General features: G+C 35.9%; 1 protein-coding gene across 2 annotated transcripts; it reads right to left on the reverse strand.

Moving 5' to 3' along the window:
- Positions 1-1,543: 1,543 nt before the first annotated feature.
- On the reverse strand, positions 1,544-23,425 carry fes (FES proto-oncogene, tyrosine kinase). Of its 2 annotated transcripts, none has more exons than XM_058781206.1 (20): positions 23,272-23,425; positions 22,195-22,273; positions 21,875-22,120; positions 19,875-20,048; positions 18,013-18,109; positions 14,510-14,693; positions 13,981-14,118; positions 12,740-12,859; positions 11,416-11,538; positions 10,284-10,473; positions 8,959-9,039; positions 8,638-8,874; positions 8,420-8,542; positions 6,896-6,949; positions 6,661-6,779; positions 6,475-6,569; positions 5,744-5,867; positions 5,069-5,226; positions 3,018-3,149; positions 1,544-2,937 (listed from the first exon to the last, which is right to left on the reverse strand). In XM_058781206.1, the coding sequence occupies exons 3-20, from the start codon at positions 22,097-22,099 to the stop codon at positions 2,804-2,806; spliced, it is 2,508 nt and encodes an 835-aa protein (XP_058637189.1). In that variant the 5' UTR covers positions 22,100-22,120; positions 22,195-22,273; positions 23,272-23,425; the 3' UTR covers positions 1,544-2,803. The 2 variants fall into 2 exon arrangements, with proteins under 2 accessions (XP_058637189.1, XP_058637190.1); XM_058781207.1 differs by having other exon boundaries at positions 8,638-8,847; positions 23,272-23,424.
- Between the last annotated feature and the right edge of the window lie 42 nt (positions 23,426-23,467).

Genomic DNA, 23,467 nt, shown 5'->3' on the forward strand with positions numbered 1-23,467 from the left:
TTTCATTTTTCATTTACATAACTCCTGGTATAAATTAAAAAATGACCGTCACTGGAAGATGCAGAAAAAAGAAAAAATTAAGCTTGAGTCTTTTTGGTTTAAATTTCTCGTGGTCACGAGATATTAATGGATAAACAAACCCGCGTGACCATAGCAATTTGGGATTATCAGAGATGTATTCATTAATATTTTATTTTGAATTAAGAAATTATAAATAAAAAAATAAATAAAAATCACATTATTGTAATTTTACCCATGGCTGTTTTTCAAATATGCTACATAATATATTTTCAATAAAAAATATCCAAGTCTTACAGTCACTGACTTTTACTAAAATTGTGTTATTTAAAATCCCCTGTTGTTAAAAAAATAGTTTGGATAAAACCAGAATAAAAATGGGGCATTTATACCGATAAGCACCATCGGGACAAAGTTATGCATAATTAATTTATTTTTGCGCTGTCATCACGTTCAAATGAAGATGTTTTAGATGCTTATTCCTCTACTCATAAATGTTCAAACTTTGGATTAATTATTAATTTTTGTTTTGCAATTGTTTATCGTTTGCTACTGTGTTGCTTATTTATTCCTGAAAAAAACAAATTATGATGTAATGAATAAAAAAATTTGTATGATTACCCCAAGTTTATTGGTGTTGTTCTCTTATTCAAATTATAAATTATATAACTAAACAAATTAATAATTATTTAGGTGAAACTGTGCACTTGAATTTGTCATTGCACATCCTTTGCAGTGTGGTGAGTTATTATTGCTTATAATAGTCTATTTAAGGTATTTTAGTAATTTAAATAACGGGTTATCTTAAAACATTTTATTAGCTATAATATTACACCACCCAAATATGTATTTCCCCCCCCCCCCCTTGTAATTCTCGTTGTCATTGCAGGCTGGTTTATTCATCATTAAGAAAAGTGATTAGTGTAACCTGCTTAAAAATAGCTGTGAACTTAAAACAACAGGACAAAAACATAGCTGATGACTAAAAATTATATTTTTATAACTCTAGACATTGTGAAGACAGTGGCATAATAGTGACATAATACATTTTTAGCCATATCAAAACAGTAGTCATGGCATGGGTAAATTTTACCCGCTGGCGCTTTAGGTATACAGCGACCTCTGGTGGTTGAAGTGTTAACCATAGGCTACCGGACTGTATTGCAGGCGATGTAGACAGCATTCGAATTAAGTTTATTATGAATAAATGTTACAAAGTACATATAATAAAACAGGCCGACAAGAAAACATTTGTATCCATCCCACAAGTCTTGTAAGTCCATGTATTTTATTAGTATTGGTAATATTTTTATATTCGTTGTTATGCATTTGATTTATTTTCCCTTCATTTCTATCTCTTAACGTTCAGGGCTGTATAATAATAATAATAATAATAATAATAATAATAATAGCCTAATATACACACATATCACATCACAAAAAGACACAATCAATACTTTCATTTTCGTTTGCAAAACTTTATTTTCTTTTGCAATACTTCAGTTCTTTTGCAAATATATGTGGCATTGTTTTGACTCCATAAATAATGAATTAATAAAGTTTAAATGAGCAGTCTGAGTGCACTGAAATGTTATGATGTTTTCTTAAGATCATAGCACTGTTCTGGACCCACATCTATTAGGTTGAGCTTGGATTATCTGTGACTTGTTGTATCATTTTTTTAGGCAACATTGATCCTGGATCCTGGAAAAAGTGTCATATGATAGCCCAAAAAATATCATGCAGTCAGTTTCTGTCATGCAAAGGGTTAAAGCCTTGTGCAGGTTGGTTCGTGAGTCATTTGTCATATCTTCTCCTTTGTCTCCTTCATGCCCAGGGCAGATAAGACACATGAACAGATAGACACGCCTATTCACACCTGTGTGCCTCAGAGTCCTGCTGTGCATTAAGCTTCAGGAACATTATGTTTATGGAATCTAACTTGAGTGCAAGTTTCGTGACAAAACTGCTGCGCTGCAGGGTCACCGCTTGTCAGTAATACATCTCACTGTATGATGGATTTAAGACCTGTTTAACAGCCAAATGAATATTTGTTGGAGTGGAGAAAAAGCGCTAAATTCCTTCTCAGAAGGTGATTGTTAGCATATGCTACCATTGAAAAGTTTGCATTTGGTTCAATTTTGTATGTTTTTAATGTCTTGTGCTCACCCCCAGACTGCATTTATTTCTGTAAAAATACAGTTAAAACAGAAATATTGTGAAATATTTTTACAATTTAAGTTTTCCATAGGAATATATTTTAAAATGTAATTCATTTTTGTGACGTAAAGCTGAATTTTCAGCATCATTACTCCAGTCTTCAGTGTCACATGATCCTTCAGAAATCATTCTAATAAACTAATTTGATGCTTGATTGAAATGTATTCTTGCTAAATAAAAGTCGTTATTAATAAATTTATTTACAGTATTTCCATACTATAAACAGTAAATATACAGACTTGTGCTCACGAGGTCAATATTTGTCATCTGCAAAAAAAATAATTTATTCATTTTTTTAAAACAATCAGCATGTCACAATTAAAACCATTTTGCACAGAATTCAGCATTTATACAAAATCAAACATTCTTAATTATAATCTGCTCTTATTAACAGTACTCTCTCAGAAAGCACGCTTTACTTTATATGCAGATTTGCTTTTTACAACCACGGCACACAAATTAAAAAAAAAAAAAAAATCTTTGCTTTGGCATCATCATAAGACAAGCTGCACTTACATGTGAGCATGTGTGTGTGTGTGTGTGTGTGTGTGTGTGTGTGTGTGTTTTACTGACATAAAACATACAGATCTGCCTTTAGTTTGCGAAATGAGGGTCGATTTCTCGGATCGTACTGCCAGCACTCACACATGAGGGCATAGAGCTCATCCGGACAGCTATTTGGGGCCGGCATACGATATCCTAAACACAAAAATGAGACTCATAAACAACACTTGCCTTGCAAACAGGCAATAATCCTGCGTTTTATGCATGTAAAGTACCTTTCTCCACCTCGTCTCTGGTCTGTTGGTTATTCATGTTATGCGGTATGGTATATGGTGTGACTCCTCTGGAGAAGGTCTCCCACAGCAGCACACCGAAACTCCACACATCACTCTCTGTGGTGTATCGCCCTGATGAACCAGCAGAGGCAGCGTTGAGACACAAACCCCTCAGTCAGGACCAGTTAAACACAATGCAGGCTAGTTCAGGATACATTCAGGGCCTCATATCTGATTGGCAGGATTGTCTAGTACAGGGTTTCTCAAATTGGGCTTTGTGAGGGAACTGCAGGGGGTTTGTGAGTTCATGAAACTCTAATAATCAAAATATGGCTGCACAATTAATCAAAATAAAACTAAATAAATTGCGATATAGCTTAGTGTGACTATCAAATCAAAGGCTACAATTACATTAAATTAAATTACCGTAGTACATAGTCTGTTGCACTGCTAAGGTTTACAACATTTCATTGTACATTCTGGCAAAACAAAAACTTTATTTAGGACAAATATTAGTATTTTAACTTGCAGTGTAAATAAAATAATTATTAGGCCTATACATATTGTACATACACGTTGTAAAAATGTTAGCACTCCCTATTCATGTTGACATATGATTTCTCATAATCACAATATGTAAATATGACACATTTGCATTTTCTTCTGGTGTGTACCTCAGTAGAGGTGTGTGACCTCTACTGATTATACATATATACAAATCATTTATTTATCACTTATCTAAATGTGAAACTATTCATTATTTATACATTTTACTATTATTCATTTAGTACTGGGAATCAGATTTTTTTTTTTTTTTTTTTTTGGCAATTTACAATTCATTTGTTAATTATTTTATTTTTTCAGGTTTTTGCAGTACTCAATCTAAAGTGGAAACTATTCATCATTTGTAAATGTCTATAAACATTATATTATTAAACATTTAGTCCCTTTATGGGAATTCGAATTTTAGCTGCTGAAACAAAGTGTGAATAAAAGGTGATCAGTTATTGTTTAAGGCAAAAACAACAACCACACATAACAGCAACAAGAAAAGCATTTTAAGAGAAAACCTTCGTGTTTACTGATTGCAGATTTATGATGCAATATGAGGTTACACTTTATTTTAAAATAACTTTGCAACTATGTGTCAACTAAATCTCATTAGACTATTAGTAGACTTAGCTTTGGGTTAGGGTTAGTAATAGTTTTTTAGTAAACATTTACAAGCACATTACCTCATTCATACATGTAGCAATTTAAATATATATTGTTACATCTGGAGACACATTTCTCTCTCTCGCTCGCTTCATCATTTATATATAATGTTTGTTACTGATTTATAAATGAAAGTTACAGATGTGACATTTTTATTTAACTTATTATAATATAACAATTTATAACCATTTTTAAATTAACAATATTTAAGTTTTATTTATAATAATAATAATAATAATAATAATAATATTATAACATTAACAATATATAGTAATCTCTTAATATAGTAAACAGATAAAAAAAAAAAATAGAAAGAAAAATCAAATTAAAGAAAATATTTTTTAAGTTAAGTTAAGTCGTGACGTATTGTCAAGTATGGTGACCCATACTCGAAATGGTGCTCTGCATTTAACCCATCCAAGTGCACACACAGCAGTGAGTAGTGAACAAGTGCACACACACACAGTGAACACACACCCGGAGCAGTGGGCAGCCTTGCTCTAGTGCCCGGGGAGCAATTAGGGGTTCGGTGCCTTGCTCAAGGGAACCTTAGTCATGGTATCGAAGGTGGAGAGAGTGCTGTTTATTCACAATCCCCACCTTCAATTCCTGCGGGAATCGAACCAGCAACCTTCAGGTTACAAGCCCGACTCCCTAACCATTAGGCCACGACTACCCCTCAAAGCTTACTTAATGGGCGTCATAACCATGAACGTGCATATGATTATATTATATTATTGAAATATTTCCTTAAAATCTCAGGGGGTACTTAAATCAAATATTTTACATCTACGGGGTTCATCTAAGAAGTTTGTAAACCCCTGGTCGAGTATTACCATAATTAAGGGCCTCTGGTGCCGTCCATTTGACTGGGATCTGCTTCATACCTCCTGTAGCAGAATAAACCCCATCCTGCTCCTGACGAGACATACCGAAATCACTGATCTTCACCACGCTCTCCTCACCCACGAGACAGTTACGCGCAGCCAGATCTCTGGAGACAGGGAGAATTAGAGAGATTTATTGTAGGTTGCACTGAAATAAATGTAAACGCACAGAAAGAGAAAGCCTGAAGGAGACAAATATTAAACAAGCTAACAAAAAAAAAAAACAACCAGAGCAAATGAAAAAGAAAGTATAGGAATGACAGACAGTGAAACAGAAAGTGCACTGGCTGAATGGGAACTCAATCCTCTCTAGAGACACTGAAGCATGAGGGAAACAGCCACTATCAGATGGAGAAGTGAGGTTTAATTTCCTCTCAGCTCATTACCCCAAAATCTTCCCATCGGGCATTGCTCGTAAACCGCTGGTAACGAGACTTAACCATAATAGTGAAATACCTAGAGTCTACTTATTAGATCCAATAAAAACCAGCTGTGAGCTCTTTAGGAGGTCTGCTAGAGCTTTATGGATCCACTATAGTTTCTCAGCATTGATCCTAAGATCTTGTGGGGTATATCGCTAGATTTCATTTACTTTCTGTCCTTATTTCATTGTCAACTGCTCACCGATGAATGCACTTCTTGTTTTCAAGGTATGCCATGCCAGACGCCACGTTCTCTGCCATCTTGATCAACATCTTGGTCCTCAGGTTGTGGCCTTCTGTGCGCAGAAAGGTAAGGAAGTCCCCTCCTGCCAGCAAAATCAGAATAGATCAACATCATATGATAAATGATTTAAAAAATATATCAATTAGTAAAATAAATAAATAAAGGTTTCTTTGTGACAGAAATGAGTTCCTTTATTAACTTTTTCTATGTAAATGATATCAAATTAAATAAATACACTGTATTTCTTTATTTTATAACTAATCATTTATTATTAAATTTAATTATAAAATAATTAATAATGTTAATAATGTTACTAATAATGTTCTTATATGAACTTTTCTAAGTAAACTATTATAAACAAACAATTACATAAATATTTCAATAATATTTGAATAATTTAAAAATACAAATTTATTGATGATGACCATTATACACCATATGATTTTTTTAAAACATATGTTTGTTCTTCAATTTATCATATGAGTACTAGTAAAATGTGTCATGTGGAATGTGTTTATGGTGCTTTTTTTTGTCATTTTTGGAGCTTAATTTAAATAATGTTCGCCTTTTGCATTGCGTGGAAGAAAGACAGTCATACAGGTTTGAAACAACATGAGGACAGTAAAGGATGATTTATTTTTTGGGTGCACTGTTCCTTTAAATGATTTTTAATAAAAGCTTAGATGTACCTTGCACCAGCTCCATGATGATATATATTGGCTGTTTTTGTGTGCAGACACCGATTAGCTTCACTATGTTTGGATGGTCATACTGCTTTAGGATCCTGGGACAGAAATGGAGAGATGTTTAGTTAAATGAGAGTGTTATGTGACAGTATATGCAGAATGTGTGTGTTAATAAGTGTCTATGCAAACCTGGCCTCCATTAGGAACTTGTTCTTGTGTTCTGCGGGCAGATTCTCTCTGCAGGCTTTCACAGCGACTGCGGTATTGTCTGAACGCAAGCGCCCACTGAACACCTCACCAAAGTTGCCCTGATAACGTCCAAACATTACAATGAGCAACATTATGAACAAAATACTGGCTTGACATGTTATTTATAATCTTTACTGACATCCTTTTATTAGTCTTTTTATATAAAACTGCTCACCCGACCAATGCTCTGTCCAAGAATGACATCGTCATGTTCCAACACCCACTTATCCTAAAAAAAAACAACAACAAAAAAACAACAACATCCCGTAAAACGAATTTCTCTCAAGTGTGCATCGTCATATTGACTGGCCAATCACAACCGATATAGATTTAATGATCAGTGCCCATATCTGGAGACCACTCTCTTAATAGAAATACATATATGCACTTTTAACTACTGAAGAGGTTAAAAGATGATTTTCTGAGTTCTATCCTTTATTGTGGAAAAAAGCTTCCTCTGAGACAAAAGAGTTCATTTATGAACTTCTTGTAGGTGGACTGTAAAGAATTCAAATAAGTAAACAAACAAATAAATGAAATATTGTTGCAATGTATTAAATATTTGAATAAAATTTGCAGATTTTGATGTGGACACAAGGGGGAGCTAACACTTATCTTATTTGGCCAAGAGAGTATTGTACTGTTCAAAATTCTAAAATATTATTATCCATTTAATGGTTTTGGCAAATACATATTGCCCTATCACTACTGTAGATTATAATTATCCTTATTACAATAATCATTATAATATATTACAAGAAGAAACATTGGACACATGGGAAATTGACAATTTTTCTAATTAAAGGGGAGGGGGTTCAATGCGGTTTCATGCATTCAGAGTTATTTACACTATTAAAGAGTTGGATTCTCATGCTAAGCATGGTCAAAGTTTCAAAAAACGATTTGGAGGTATAACAGAGTATTTCTGTGCCAAAAATATTCCTTCCGGGTTTCTTACAAGTTTCGTAAAGTTTTTTTCGATTGTGGCTCTTCATGACGTAAACGAACTCCTTATATGGGCATTTCTCCCGGAAGAACGCGCCCGCGCCCGCATCTACCGGAGCAAGAGGGAGAGCGCGCCCGTTAACGCGCTTCATTCGGCTGCACTGCACGGGACTCGCTCGGGAAGAATGTCTCTAAAGAAGTGTGTTTTTGGTTGTAAGGGAAAGATAACCTTGTTCAGCTTCCCAAAAGAACCCAGCCTTACGTGAACAGGGGATGCAGTTTGTTTTTCGGGGCAGCGACGGAGTTTCGCAAGTGTGTTTGTTAACGAAGCTAGATTTGCACATCGTTTGATACTGAAAGATGGAGCGGTCCCAGCTATAAAAGATCCCGGTCATGATTCAGAACTGCAGACGGTAAGTGAAACGGCATCAAATGTCTGTGTTTTGTTGGCTATCAGCGCTCAAGTGCTCATCACTCTTTAGCTCCGCCCACAGCGTGCCTCCAGGAGCTCGGCTGTTTTCGGAGAGAATCGTAAAGCTGTATATTTCTTTAATAATTATCATAAAACTAAAGACTTTTTGGAGATATGAAGGATGCAGTACTACTCTATAGGTACTCAAGAATAACATGAGATTGGGTGAAAATGTGTGTGTTATGCCCCCTTTAATAATCTAGGCCAATATATATCAGGCTATCACTCCTCAGCAGTAATCTATATATTTATCATGTGACTGATTTGGGATCAGTGATAAACCTTAACGATGGGTCTCTTCAGCACAATGTCTGTCCTCTTCGTGACGGATTGATGGGAGCTGGTGAGGTGCTTTATTAGCAGTGGTACAGAGGTGAAGCCTTCACCGTCCAGACGATACACACCCTAAACACACACATAAACATGCATAGAATGGCTTTACAGTTAATCCCTGCACACATCATGTACTGGCACAAATATCACTTATTAAACCCACTCACGTCTGCACTCTGAATGAGGAAGTGCCGGCACTGGCCGCCCCAGTGCACAGACAGCACATATTCTTGTTTGCCCTGGCTTTCTCGAACCAAGAAGTCGCCATCATTCTTCAGCAGTTCCTGCACCTCCAGACGGGGGATGGCACCGTGATACCAGCTCTGCTGAGTCAAGGGCTTCTCTGCCTCGGGCACCGATGCCAGGGCGGGGGGAACCTGGTGAGATGTATAAAACACACTACTCTACAGGAAGAAGTTGCACATACAGCTATGAGCAGAGAGCAGGGAGGAGGTGAGGGAGGAAGACTGACACTAAAAAACACCAACCGTATACTTGGGCTTGAACAAGCTGCTGAGATGGCTCACGATTACATCCATGTTGAGGAGCTTATGCTCTTTATCACGCTCCTGCAAGAAACAAACAATGAATAATACAATAGCATGACAAATAAAACTACATTTATTAAAAACCTCTCGTAATTCAGTGCATCATATCATGGTATAGCATATATACTTAGCATTTTATTTATCTTAGATCCTTATTTTATTTATGATGTTTATACATTTTTATTTAGTTTCTTTAGGCAGTATATTCTAGGTTGTTTGGGAAGAGACTGAAAATGCAAATAGCATTATGTCTGAACTAATAATTACTATATTATATTGGATCAGTTTCTTTATATTAATGCACCCTAATGTATGTACATACACAATGTTTATATATATAAAAATTATTTCAGACCCATTTGGTCCATATCACAATACAAATAAAATACACAAAAGAAGAAAATGACACACCTTCTGAGGTTTTCTTATTTTTACAAATGGCAATAAACCTTATTGTACATGAAATTATAGAAATTCACATCTCTGTTTGGAAAACATACAGTTAAATCGGGAGATCAGCTAAACAAACTGCCTACAGATGATTTACAGTGGAATCATGTCTCAGTCTTGTGATTTATGCTTGAGAAACAACCATATTCAGAAAGAGCAAACAGCAGCAAGCAAGTAAGTCCTGGTAGTTCAGAGTCAACAAGGTTGTGTAATTCTCATATTTCAAAATCTATGTAACAGCATGACTGGCTTAGATACTTTTACATTGCACCTTTATGACACTGCATTTTACAGCTTTGAAGCCACTTGATTCTTTACAGGGGCCATTTCATGTTTCTCATCTTAATTACAGTCCACTTATTTTACTGTTATCGATAGTTCATCTGGGCTTTATGGTAATAAGCTGATATATATATATATATATATATATATATATATATATATATATATATATATATATATATATAGCTGTTTGACGTCACAAAGTTGCTGATTTTTATTTTATTTTTAAATAGTCTCTTTCCACTGGAAAGGAAGTTCAGAAAATTAGAGTATATTTCCTTACACTGCAACAATGGACTTTTATTTCAAAAGATAACAAAAACGATTCCTCATGATCTTATTACTCCATCAACCTGCAAGTAAACATGTTTTAAAAATCAGATATGTAGGAGGACAGGGATTGGGAAACGCTGGTCTAAGCTATACGGAAACCTTTCTGACAGGTCAAGCACAATTTAAGTCCTCAAAACAGATGTACTGTAGGAAGAACTGAAGCGCTCAGGACAGATTTAATGAGATGACAGTGGACTCACAGAGTTGCTGGATGTGACAGATATCCGATCATCATCCAGGCCTATAGGTGGAGCCTCCTTACTGCCCAGAGTCTCAAGTTTATCAGCCAGAAGCCTCCGCTGCGCCTCCAGACGAGCTCGAGCCACCATGGACAGAACTACCTGCTGTCTGCTGTCCTCCAGAGCATTACGCTTACTGAACTGATACACCCTACAAAAACAAAGAGGAGAACAAGCTCACATTTGTGTAAACAGCAGTGAGAATTCTGTGAAATCTGAATGTTCTTATTGATTCTAAATGATTTGATTAGATATAGATGGTCAAACTCTATTTCTGCCCATGTCCCCCAATAAAATAAGTTAAATAAAATGACATTTATTTAATTTAATTTAATTTTAAGCACCAAAACATTGAATTCTGGTTATTTTGGGAGTAGTAAACATTTTTAGGTATAAATACCAGTTATGGTTTGATTGATGACAAACTATTTATACCATGGAACTCTGTTTTAAAATGGTACATTTTAAACAGGCTATTCTTGTTTTATTAAGAACTTGCTGCCCTGTATGATTGATGCATCGCTTTTATTTTTTCAACTAGATTGAGAAATATTTGATATTCCAATTCTCAAATGTGTTTAAGTACATATATTTTGTGATTTAAAATTTTATCATCATGTTGGTTGATCGATAACCTACAGTAAATGACCCTGTTGAATTTACGACACATACACTGGTCCAATTCTCCTTAAAGGGACAGTTCACCTTAAAAATGAAGATTTCATGTCGTTCCGAACGAGTCATAAGACCCAGGGCTTTATCACTTTATATGAATTCATGTCTCAATCACACATCAGAACATGCTTTTAATTTCTGCTGTAAAATACACTGCAATAGTGGATTTAATATTAAACATGATGGTGTATAGGTGATATGTTGCAGGGGTAAGAGATTTGAATCTACTAGGAGCGACACTTGAGCCATCTGGTTGCTCTAGAGGAAGTGAATTGTAGGTGAATTTGGATAAAACATTTGCTAAATTATATCTTGCCTAAAAAGATGTAGAAACTTCCTCTTAAAAATCTACTTGGCATTTGAATTGCAAATCTGGAGCAGAGGAGTTCAGGCGTGTAAGGCGAGTTCACACGCTCACCTCTGGCCTGTGTTTGCAGAGCCCTCCTCATTCTGCAGATCCAGCTCCAGCTGGTTGATGGTGGCCTGCTGAGAACCAAGAGTACTAGCGAGACCCAGGAGATCCTCCTCCACAGCGGTGAGCCTTGTAGAAGAGAAAAAAATGAGAGTGCAAAATGAGTTGAGATGAAACAGAAGATAGTCAAAATGCTGAAGGCCAGTAACACTCCGTTACACATTATATGAGGAAATGTGTATCTTGTTTACTTACATTTTTTTCCAGTTGCTAAATGTGTATACAGTATATTTTCCTAAACCGTACACTACTGTTCACAAGTGTGGGATTGGTAAGATTTTTAAAAAAAAATGTAAAAAAAATTATCTTATGCTCATCAAAGCTGCATGTATTTGATCAAAAAATACAGTAAAAACAGTAATATTGTGAAATGTAATAACTTAAAATGACAATTTTCTATCTTAATATATTTTAAAAATGTAATGTACTCAATCATTACTCCAGTCTTCAGTGTCACATGATGCTTCAGAAATCATTCTAATATGCTGATTTGATACTTAAGAAAAAATTCTCATTATCAATGTTGAAACCAGTTTTTCTGACTAATATTTTTGTGAAAACCATGATAAATAAAATGTTCAACAGAATGTAAAAGTCTCTATTGTCACATTTGATCAATTGAATGCATCCTTGCTGAATTAAAGTCAATTTCTTTGAAAAGATCACAAACTTTTGAACAGTATTGCATACATAACATTAGTTTTCTTGTATTTCAGTATTTAGCGAATAAAAGAGATCAGCTTTAGTCTGTGGCTGAACAGAGTGAACAATTTCTTATAGTGTTGTTTTCTTTACTTTAAAGTTTGTGAACAGGTTCTGATGCCATTATGAATGTGTGTGTTTAGAATTTGGGGGGGGGGGGGGGGTTAAACACATTTTGTAGATTGTGTAAAAAGTGTTTACAGCTTTCAAAAAACTCTTTATTGTAGGAAACAGGATAATGGGTTGGGATGTTCTGCTTAGAGAATGAATTTTAGTTGGTAAGTAATTGAAAAAAAAACAATTATCTGGTTCCTAATTAGCTCAAGACGATGCCTTACGGCCAACACACACAAAAACAAATAATGAACCGAAAAGCAAACAGGCTATGGAAAAATACTCCTCATTCCCTACCATCTAAAAAACACAAATGAAAAAAAAAAAAAAAGTGTTCACATGATGGTTTCAGAAGCAATAACAACGCTTCTGAGAGTTCTGATTTCACTTCTACCTTTCTATGGGATTTTTGCTTTCGCTGGTGCCACTGTGCTGTACAGAAAGAAGAACTCACCGATGCTGGATCCCCTCTACTGTGAGCTCATTGAGCTGCAGATCTTCAGGCTTCAGATCTTCAGCGTCCTCCAACAAACTGCTGTCAAACTCCACACATGCAGGAACCTCTCCTCTCGACCTGCACATACATATACGTACATACTGTACACGCGCATGCAGAGACATGGACAGACAGAAGCCTGACTATCCTTTTAAAGGTGCATTAACATGAAAGCATCTGCAGGCCCATGCATAATATCAAACACAATATTCATAAGGGAAAAAATGCAGGGCGGGACTTGATTTTATCCATCATGATTTGATTGGTGGCTATGATGTTATTAGTTACACTGCAATGCCCACATGGCCTAAGTCATGTCCAAGATTTGAGCAGTGTTGTAACTACATTATTATGCAGTAAACATATTGACAGACATTCAAGCACAATTGTGACTTTTTTTCTAAAGCAACATACAAATAATATTTATGTACAAACTATTTATTTATTAATTCATTCATGCATGCATATATAATTACATGCAAATATTTAATTATATTATAGTAGATGTTTGAGCAGTGACCATTTATTTTTAGAGGACTCTTAAAAGCTTGAAATTGACTTATTTTATATTATTTGTAGCAGACTTTCACTTTAAAGCTCATGCACCAGCAGGACAGTTGCTAATGAAAGGCATGAAATTGTGAGAAAGTGTTAGATCTCACATGGCACAACACATTTTCATTTTCTACTGACAGACATGCACATTGGGAGCAATTTGCATTTGATTTTTTTTTTTTTTTATAAAATAGAAATAATATTTATTGCAAAACTATATATTTATTTAATTAAATTAAATATAAATTACATGCAAATATTTCATTATATTATTCTAGACATTTTAAAACCATTTAAAAACTCTTAAAAGCTTGAACTGGATCTATTTTATGTTATTTGTTGCAGGTGTTTATGCAGCAGTTCATGCACCAGCAGCATTTTGCGAATAATGAAAGGCCTGGTATTGTGAGCAACTGTTTGATCTCAACATCTTTTCTTTATAATATTGTGCACTGATGAATCATTAAAAAAATACCAGGAACATCTATTATGAACGTAAACGGGGTCCGTTTGATTTCATGTTGACTAAGAGATGAAAATAAGTTACATGGAGGATAAACAAGCAAGTTAGTATGCAACATCCCTTGTTCCTCTGGTCCAGGATGCCATTGCATAACCTGGGAACAAAAGGGAAAGATATATACCTGTTCTGCTGGATGAAGTTCTCATACTCTTTCTGTGGCTGGATGGCTTTGAGGGCATTGGCCATTTCAGTGTGAACACTAACCACCTCATCATGAAGCACGCTAGACAGATCGAAATACTCCTGCAGAATCTCCTTCCTAAGAAATCAACATGCCACATCAGTCGTGTGTTTTCGCAAGCAAGACACAGCAAACCTACTTCTTCTTTTTTACTAACTGTATATGTCTATGTACAACGCATGTGAGGAATGAACAGTACGACATATCATCCATTCAAAAAGCAGAAGTCACTGTGGGGAAAGTTATCAGCTCTTAAAATAAAGCAATGAGTAATTAGGCCAGTAAGCAATCACCTAGCAATTTAGAAACTATAAAGATCTATTTGATTCTAGTTTGATATTACCTACCACTGTCCTGAATAGTAATAAAATCAAATGGCAGAAAGAATCTAAAAGCATAAAGACCCATGCTAACTACTAGGATTTCACAGTATACGGTTATAGTTATGATGTTATTAATGTTGACTCACAGAATAAGCACCATTTCCTCCTGCAGCGTCTGCAGGGTTCCTAGTAGGGCCGGGTGGCTTTGGCCGTAGTGGAGTTGATGATGCACCTGCGCGGCCTTCACCGACAGCACATATTCATTGTGGTGCTCATGCAGTTTCAGAGTGGCTTTAATGTAGCGCTCCTTTGCTTTCTCACGCTCTCTGTCTGTACAAAAGACCATCCACAAATACACACGAACACAAGAAAGTTGATGTACAGCTGTGCATCACGTAGTCCGTAGTTACAAGTCCTCTACTGCTCCACAGTCTGCCGTTAAGCCCAAAGTTTACTTCAGTCTTGTACGTGTACGCTAGCCCTTCAAAGTATACTCCATGTAATAGAGGACACGAATGCAGGCAGTCGACACATGCACTCTAGAAACCTTCATCTTAGTCCATGTCTGCTCTATTTTTCTCCAGAAATTATGACCAATAAAAATGTCTTTTAAACTCTTTTAAACTAAAGTTGCGGCTCTCTCATGACCAGTGTTGGGCTAGTTACTCAAAAAATGTAATATATTACTCATCACTAGTTACTCCTTTCAAAAGTAATATTGCTACTTTACTTATTACTTTCTGGCAACAGTAATTAGTTACATTACTTTTTCTTCATGACCCAGATCATTTTTTTATCTTCCAGATTTATCTTCCAGATAAATATCTTCTAGAATGTTACTAATAACACATTTCTGCCTCATCATTTGACCAAAATCCACATTGGATCACAGTCAAACGTTATTACAAACACTCAATAGTGATTGATAGTGACATTCAAGTAGAAGTGTTGTATTCATCTCATTAATTGTCATGTGTAGCTTGAAGCTAATTGTAATTTCTCTGTTACCCATATACGATTATATTTCATTATGTATTTTATAAGAAACTGTTTAATTTTCCAAAAACATTTTTTTATTTATAGTAATATAATGTACCACATGCTGATCAGAGGGATGTGGGTGGGATGTAATGCCAGTAAAGTAATACACAACAGTGTTCAGAACATCTTTTTCCTGACAAAATCAATATAATGCAATATTTGTATCTGCTGAATGTAAGCTTTTCCATATTCCAAGCTTGCCTGCTGCACTGGGGACATCACATGCATGTGCGAGTTGTGAAAATTATGAAAATAAACCTAGGAATTATTTGATTGTTGGATTTTAAATCAGCGGGGTTGAGGCATGAAAAGTAACTAAGTAACTAAGCTGTTTTATGGATGGTAACTGTAATATTACTGAAATCTTATTAGTAATTATTTACACTACTAGTTACTGCAAAAAGTAATATTACAGTAACTAAGTTACTAGTAACTAGTTACTGCACAACACTGCTCATGACTCTCTCACACAAGCACTTGTCAATGCAGCCGTCTGTTGTTGTTGTTGTTGTTGTTGTTCCGTCTCTTTAGTTTCATTTTCTGTGAGACTGCAGCCCTGGCCAGTGTTGCCACCTTGTGGAACAACTGATTAGTGCAAAACCAAGTCAATGAGCATGTGCGACCTGTATGTACAAATAGGCACAGTTACAAAAATTGGATGGTGCACGTGCTTTTCTAGTAACGAAATTTGCGTCACTCGCACTGTATGCTTAACTCCAACTTCACAGTCAAGTTCCCGGGCACCATCCCTCCCCCATGATCTCCTCTACTCTACCACTCTCCTGGAATTTGGGGTTTATGTTGGGTTTTGGGTGGGTGTCATGTTAGGATTCTTTAGTTCTAGAACTACAGAACCTGAACCGCTCTTGGGGTACCATCCAGAGGCTGGCCCAGAACAGACAGGAGTGGAGGACTTTTGTTGCTGCCCTACATGCCAAAGGCATAATGGGTAGTAAATACTGTATGTATGTATGTATGTATGTATGTATGTATGTATGTATGCATGTATGCATGTATGCATGTATGTATGTATGTTAGGGTGTCTGGAGCCACCCTTACAGGGAGGGATATATCATGTCTATTTTGTGTTTTTGTTCAGTTAATGTTTTCATCTCTTTTATTTTATTCTCATGGTCATGCTTCCTGTTTGTCATGCATTTCCCTTGCTCCTTTTGAGATCTTGCCATGTGCTACCCTTGTCCATGAGTCACGTTCTGATTGGTTGTTCTGGTCATGTGTTTCTCTGCTCTGTTTGGTCATTGGTTCATTGTCTGATAGTTCACAGACCTTCTTTGTTTAGTGATTAGTCCTTGTGTATATATAGCCCTCATGTTTCCATTGTCTTTGTCTAGCTTTGTTCTACGTAACCTGCTGTTTTGCAAGTTGTTTCATGTTCATGCCAAGTTTCTGTTTATCTTGTATTTGTTTGTGCTTTGGATTTAAATAAACTGCACATGGGTTCAACAAACTCTCCTTTAGAGGACTGAATCTTACAACATGTATAATTGCTATAAAATAATGAAATACTCACACCACAGGTCAAACACTTACAGTTTGGGGTCAGTAAGATTTAAAAAAAAAAAAAAGAAAAAAAAAAGAATTAATTCAGCAAGGATGCATTAAATTAATCAAAGTGATAAAGACATTTCTAATGCAATAATGATTTTTACTTCAAATAAATGCTGTTATTTTGAATTTTTTATTTGTCAAAGACAACTGTTTTCATTATTGATATACTACTACTACTACTACTACTACTACTACTACTACTAAGTTTCTTGAGCAGCAAATCTGAATGATTTATGAAGTATCATGTGACACTGAAGACTGGAGTAATAGCTGCTAAAAATTCATCTTTGTCATGACAGAAATAAATTACTTTTTAAAACGCATTAAAATAGAAAACAGCTATTTTAAATTGTAAAAATATTTCTCAATATTACTGTTTACTCTATTTTTGAACAAATAAATGCAGCCTTGGTGAGCATAAGAGCCGTTTTACGGACCCCAAAGTTTTGAACAGTAGTTCTCAAGTGCTATTTGCTCATTTAAATCAGCAAACCATCAAACCATATGCTTTAACTACCAAGTGCATTAAAGACTATAATGCACCTTGCTTTTCCTATCAAGGCGTGATAAAATTGTACCCATCATGTGCAGCTCATTTCAATAATGCCTTCTAACCTGCAGATATACAGTATCTGTAATTTACCTTTCATGTCTGTGGCCTGTATATTAATTATTTTTACTGTTATATTCATTTTGGCCTGTCGTCTCAGTGCTGCAAAACATGATCTGCTGAGCATTCACACTATGGCCACTGGAGAAACCACATTCAGTGTCTCTTGTTTCCTCTGTAAGAGGAAAGTTTGTTACATCTTTGTTGACCTGAGAAACATGTCTTGGTCTAAAAACAGGTTTTTCTGCCCTCAGCCAAGTAGACAAGTGCCTTGCTTACACATATCATAAAAGCATTCAGTGTTTAAACATTAAACAGTTCATCTTATTGTATGTCTATCTGTTCAGCACAGACTACACAATTCACAGTCAAAACGAAAGAAAAATGGCCAGGCTTTTTAGAGAACTATGCAGCAGTGAGGCATCTTACCTTTGCTTGCTTCCTGGTATTTTCTTTTGGCCTGTGTCGCGTCCCGTACTAGCTGTCTGTAACTGGACTTGAGCCGGTCCAGCTCGGTTTGGGTGACCTAACCTTACACAACAGGACAAAAAACCAATCAAAATCCAGGCTGGTGCATCAAAGTGAGTCACATGTGTCATGGGCAATCAAAGGCATGAAAGGACGAGGAGTAAAAACTCATTGCTGACAATAAATTCAACATGTTACTAGCCAGCTTTAGTTATGAGGTCGATTATGTGTGATATTTAGCTAATAATAATTTTAAAAACCTTCAGGCTAAACATAAGTAATGGAAATAATGATTTATTTGCTGCAGTAGTCACTTCCTATATCTGTGAATGCAGGCTGTGCATTCAATCAAACTACTGTGTTTTGGTCCAAATTCAAGCACTGAAGTACTGAACAGAAGCCAAATCAGGCAAAAATGCAAGCTATACTGTGACCAACATGGACAGGTTGCCTGACAAAACTACTGAATGTGAGATAAAATTATCACGTTGTCTCCACTTAATTTCCTCTATAAATTCTGGTTCCTGAAGTAAACGGTTACAACTGTAACTTCGACCATAAACAGTCAGCCAGACACTGTTTTTTCTCCCCCCACTTCCTGATGTTTGTTGGTGTATATGTTTGTAGTGTTAAACCATTCAAGAATTCACAGAAACCATCTGAAGATCAACTGGCAACTTGTACTTCAGTTTTAACTTCAAAACTCAAAGAGATTAAACCAAAAATAAGCTTCAGCAGAGAGCACCAATGTGGAAACCGCTGCTATGTTTAAGCAAATAAAATGAGCACAAACAGAAGAGCTGCTTGAATGGCTTACCACTTACATTTCCTCTATCTAATTTAGATCGTGCCAAACATTTAAACACACAAAGCCAAATAGGAGATAATTATAGACCTGATGAAAATGTGAGTGATGCCTGTATGTGAAAAGATCGCACATATAGGGTGTAGATTTCTATTTCATATCAATTCTTTTCGACTGTTTCAACTTCTGAGATGCTGCCGTTTTGAACTTTTAACTTCCTATTTATCACAGTTTCCACAAAAATATTAAGCAGCACAACTGTTTCCAACATTGATAATAAAAAGAAATGTTTCTTGGGCAGCAAGTTAGCATATTAGAACGATTTCTGAAGGATCATGTGACGCTGAAGACTGGAGTAATGATGCTGAGAAATTCAGCTTTGCATCACAGGAATAAATTACATTTTAAAATACATTAAAACAGTAAACTGTTGTTTTAAATTGAAATAATATTTCACTATATTACTGTTTTTACTGTACTTTGTGATCAAATAAATAAGCATCTTGTTAAGCATAAGAGACTTTTCAAAAAAAAAAAAAACAAAGCTCAACCCCAAACTGCTAAACAGTAGTGTATACACGACTAAAACATCTTGGAAAATGAATTCAAATATATGCATACTTCATGATTCAAACACACATTTCCTCATTTAATGTGTAACTTAATATTACTGGCTCTCAGCAACAACTCAAATGGTAGCATATACATACATACATACACACACACACACATACATTTTATATATATAAATTGCTAATGAAAATTTGTCATGGTACATAGGTTCCAAAAGAATTTCAGTTTGAGATACACTCTTAAAAATAAGATTCCAAAAGGGGGTTCTTAAAAGAACTATTTTTTGTCTTAGTGTGAAGAACATTTTATAATCTAAAGAATGTTTTTCCACTATAAAGAACCTGAAGAGATGTTAAAGGTTCTTCACGAAACCATTGATGACAATAAGGAAGCTTTCATTGTTGAGAGTGTATGAGTGTGAGAGTGGTGTGCGTGTGGCGCTGACCCTGCACAGCTCCTGGGTGAGAAGGTTCCACTGTTCCCCGTAAGTCTTCCTCAGCTGCTGCTTGTCCCGGATGAGGAGGGTGAGTTTGCTGAGGGGTCCCACCATCAGATCCTCAGAGTGCTTGCGCATGATACGACTGAGGCTCTCCGTCTGACTGACCAGCACGTTCCACGACTGTGAGAGCGAGAAAATGAAGTTTTAGGATGTAGGCATTGAAAATGTGAATGCATGATTATATGTGACCCTGGACCACAAAACCAGTATTAAGTCGCTGGGGAATATTTGTAGCAATAGCCAAAAATACATTGTATGGGTCAAAATTATAGATTTTTCTTTTATGCCAAAAATCATTAGGACATTAAGTACAGATCATGTTCTATGAAGATATTTTGTAAATTTCCTACTGTAAATATATCAAAACTTAATTTTTGATTAGTAATATGCATTGCTAAGAACTTCATTTGGACAACTTTAAAGGCGATTTTCTCAATATTTAGATTTTTTTGCACCCTCAGATTACAGATTTTCAAATAGTTGCATCTCGGCCAAATATTGTCCGATCATAACAAACCATACATCAATGGAAAGCTTATTTATTTACCTTTCAGATGATGTATAAATCTCAATTTCGAAAAATTGACACTTACAGTTGGCCAAAAATTATTTAGTCAGCCACCAATTGTGCAAGTTCTCCCACTTAAAAAGATGAGAGAGGCCTGTAATTTTCATCATAGGTATACCTCAACTATGAGAGACAAAATGAGAAAAAAAAATCCAGAAAATCACATTGTAGGATTTTTAAAGAATTTATTTGCAAATTATGGTGGAAAATAAGTATTTGGTCAATAACAAAATTTCATCTCAATACTTTGTTATATACCCTTTGTTGGCAATGACAGAGGTCAAACGTTTTCTGTAAGTCTTCACAAGGTTTTCACACAATGTTGCTGGTATTTTGGTCCATTCCTCCATGCAGATCTCCTCTAGAGCAGTAATGTTTTGGGGCTGTCGCTGGGCAACACGGACTTTCAACTCCTTCCAAAGATTTTCGATGGGGTTGAGATCTGGAGCCTGGCTAGGCCACTCCAGGACCTTGAAATGCTTCTTACGAAGCCACTCCTTCATTGCCCGGGCGGTGTGTTTGGGATCATTGTCATGCTGAAAGACCCAGCCACGTTTCATGGTGGAGTTTGGAGTTGGACTGTTTGAGGTTGTGAACAGGTGTCTTTTATACTGATAACGAGTTCAAACAGATGCCATTAATACAGGTAACGAGTGGAGGACAGAGGAGCCTCTTAAAGAAGAAGTTACAGGTCTGTGAGAGCCAGAAATCTTGCTTGTTTGTAGGTGACCAAATACTTATTTTACCGAGGAATTTACCAATTCATTCTTTAAAAATCCTACAATGTGATTTTCAGGATTTTTTTTTTCCTCATTTTGTCTCTCATAGTTGAGGTATACCTATGATGAAAATTACAGGCCTCTCTCATCTTTTTAAGTGGGAGAACTTGCACAATTGGTGGCTGGTTTTGTGGTCCAGGGTCACATATTTCATTGTGATGCATGCACCTCTCAAGTGAAAGCAACAATCAAAAAGTGACTTGCATTCTGAATGTTTGAGAATTGCGTACTCAGAGAAAATAAAGCAATTTTAGGCCTGTTCATGCCCTATGCTCAATTAGAGGTTTTAGCATCATTGTAGAGTCTAAACAGTTGGAAAGTCAGCAGGAAAAAAAAAAAGTCTAGAACATCAGAGAAAGCCTGAGGCCTTTTGGCAGCAGGTTATAGATTGTTAACAGTGCAATTTATCATTTCAGAAACAGGGCACTTTCTTTGCCTTTAAGCGGTAATGTCACATGGAAAATAAGGATTTATAGCATTTCAACATGGATATGCCACCCAAATGCATTAAAATCTCTAATATAAATTGGAATCAATCACTGGAAATTCCGAATGCAAGTCTTCTGAAACTTTATACTCACTAAGGGGATCCTTCTAACCTTATTGAACTGGCTGATGTAGTCGAGACCTCCTCCAGGCTGAGAACCTTCCAGCTTCTCAACAATGGCTGACATCTGATGCAGCTGCACGGAGAACTCGCGATCGCTCTTGGCCCTCTGCGCCATCCATTTCTTCATAACCTCCATCAAACGTAGCTCGGAGTCTTGTAGTTTCATTAGGGCGGCGTGACCCTGAGGGCACCACAGGTCCTCCGCGAAGCCCATACCTGCAGCACACTACTACAGCTAATTGTGTGCAAAAATGTTATTATCACTTAACAAGTAGTGAAAAATAATCTCTAACAGTTAAGATGACCTACAGTGTGTATCTGTCAGCAGCAGTGTGTAGGTAAAAGAAACCTGCTGGTCAGGTCAGTGAGAAACACCACAAACCAAGATCTACAGAAAGAGGAAGAATATTATAGACTTTTAAAATGCTTTAAATGTGCATTTCATCACATCATCGAAGCCTTTTGTGTGCTCGTTGCAAAAAAAGGATTGCAATAAACGTGGGAGTTTTCAGAAGCTTTCATTTCCTCAGGGGCAATTTAGGACAAAAAAGGGATGTTGTCTATAATCACCACTTCCCATATCGCAACGGCATATCGAATGTGAAAAGTTATTTAATAGCAAACAGCTCAGTCATAAGGAAATATTATGAAATGCCAAAAAGTTAAAGATTTACAAAAGCACAAGATCTACTTTGTGTACAGCAGTAAACAAAATAGTGATCTTGTTCCAAAACAGAGAATTATTAGTTCCATCTCTGCAGTTGTTAACCACTATTAGGGGCCTACTTGAACTGAACTAGCTATTAGCTACATATAATTAATTCTTATTAGGTATAACATAAGCTACTTTAAATTCACACAAACAACAGAGTATGAGAACTAAACTTAAATATAAAACACGTTAAAAACTTTATATAAAAACCTAGTGCGTTTTAAAAAAGTGACTCATTATACTGATTTCCATATAAAATATTGTTTTCATAGCCCGTTTTTGTTTGTGTAGCAACTGTATTGACCCATTACAGAATTTAACACGGTCACATTTTGTTTAATAAAATGTATAAAGACATTAAATGTAAAAATAAAGAATAAAAATAATAAATAAATATTAAATAAATAAAAATAATAAATCATCAAGATGTTCAAAGATTAAAAAAACAAACAAAAAAAAAACAATTGTTATTGTCTTAAGGAGATGGCGTCGTGACGTCACCGTGCGTTTGTTCTACATGTCAATGGCTAAAACAACAACAGCAGCAACAACAGTGTTTTATAACGATGCATTATATTCTTAAATAAATCAAACATCCTTAAATAGACCGACTACATAACACCAGAGCTATGAAATAATCGGAGCCGAGACATAGAAATAGCGTGAATTCTCACCTCGGATGTGTCTCGCGCAGAGAAAGGCACCTGTCAGGGAGATAGGAGCACGCGATTCTCCATTATAACAGAGAGACGAGAAGAAAGAGCCCGTCGAAACGGTGGAGACTGGAGACAGTGAGACAGACCAGCTCTTGCGATGACAGCAGCGGCTCTAGAGCTCAAACCAGGAAGAGTCCGGCAGGCGAGACGCAGA

Source organism: Onychostoma macrolepis, chromosome 07 (genome assembly GCF_012432095.1).
Source record: "Onychostoma macrolepis isolate SWU-2019 chromosome 07, ASM1243209v1, whole genome shotgun sequence".
NCBI lineage: Eukaryota > Metazoa > Chordata > Actinopteri > Cypriniformes > Cyprinidae > Onychostoma > Onychostoma macrolepis.

Excerpts from the sequence above, each read along its gene's own strand:
- fes (XM_058781206.1), bottom strand. The coding sequence starts at position 22,099 with ATGGGCTTCGCGGAGGACCTGTGGTGCCCTCAGGGTCACGCCGCCCTA. Across the intron at positions 14,694-18,012 it reads ATACCAGGAAGCAAGCAAAG|ACAGAGAGCGTGAGAAAGCA; the intron begins GTAAGATGCCTC and ends TCTTTTGTACAG. Across the intron at positions 9,040-10,283 it reads CTGTCACATCCAGCAACTCT|GAGCGTGATAAAGAGCATAA; the intron begins GTGAGTCCACTG and ends TGTTTCTTGCAG.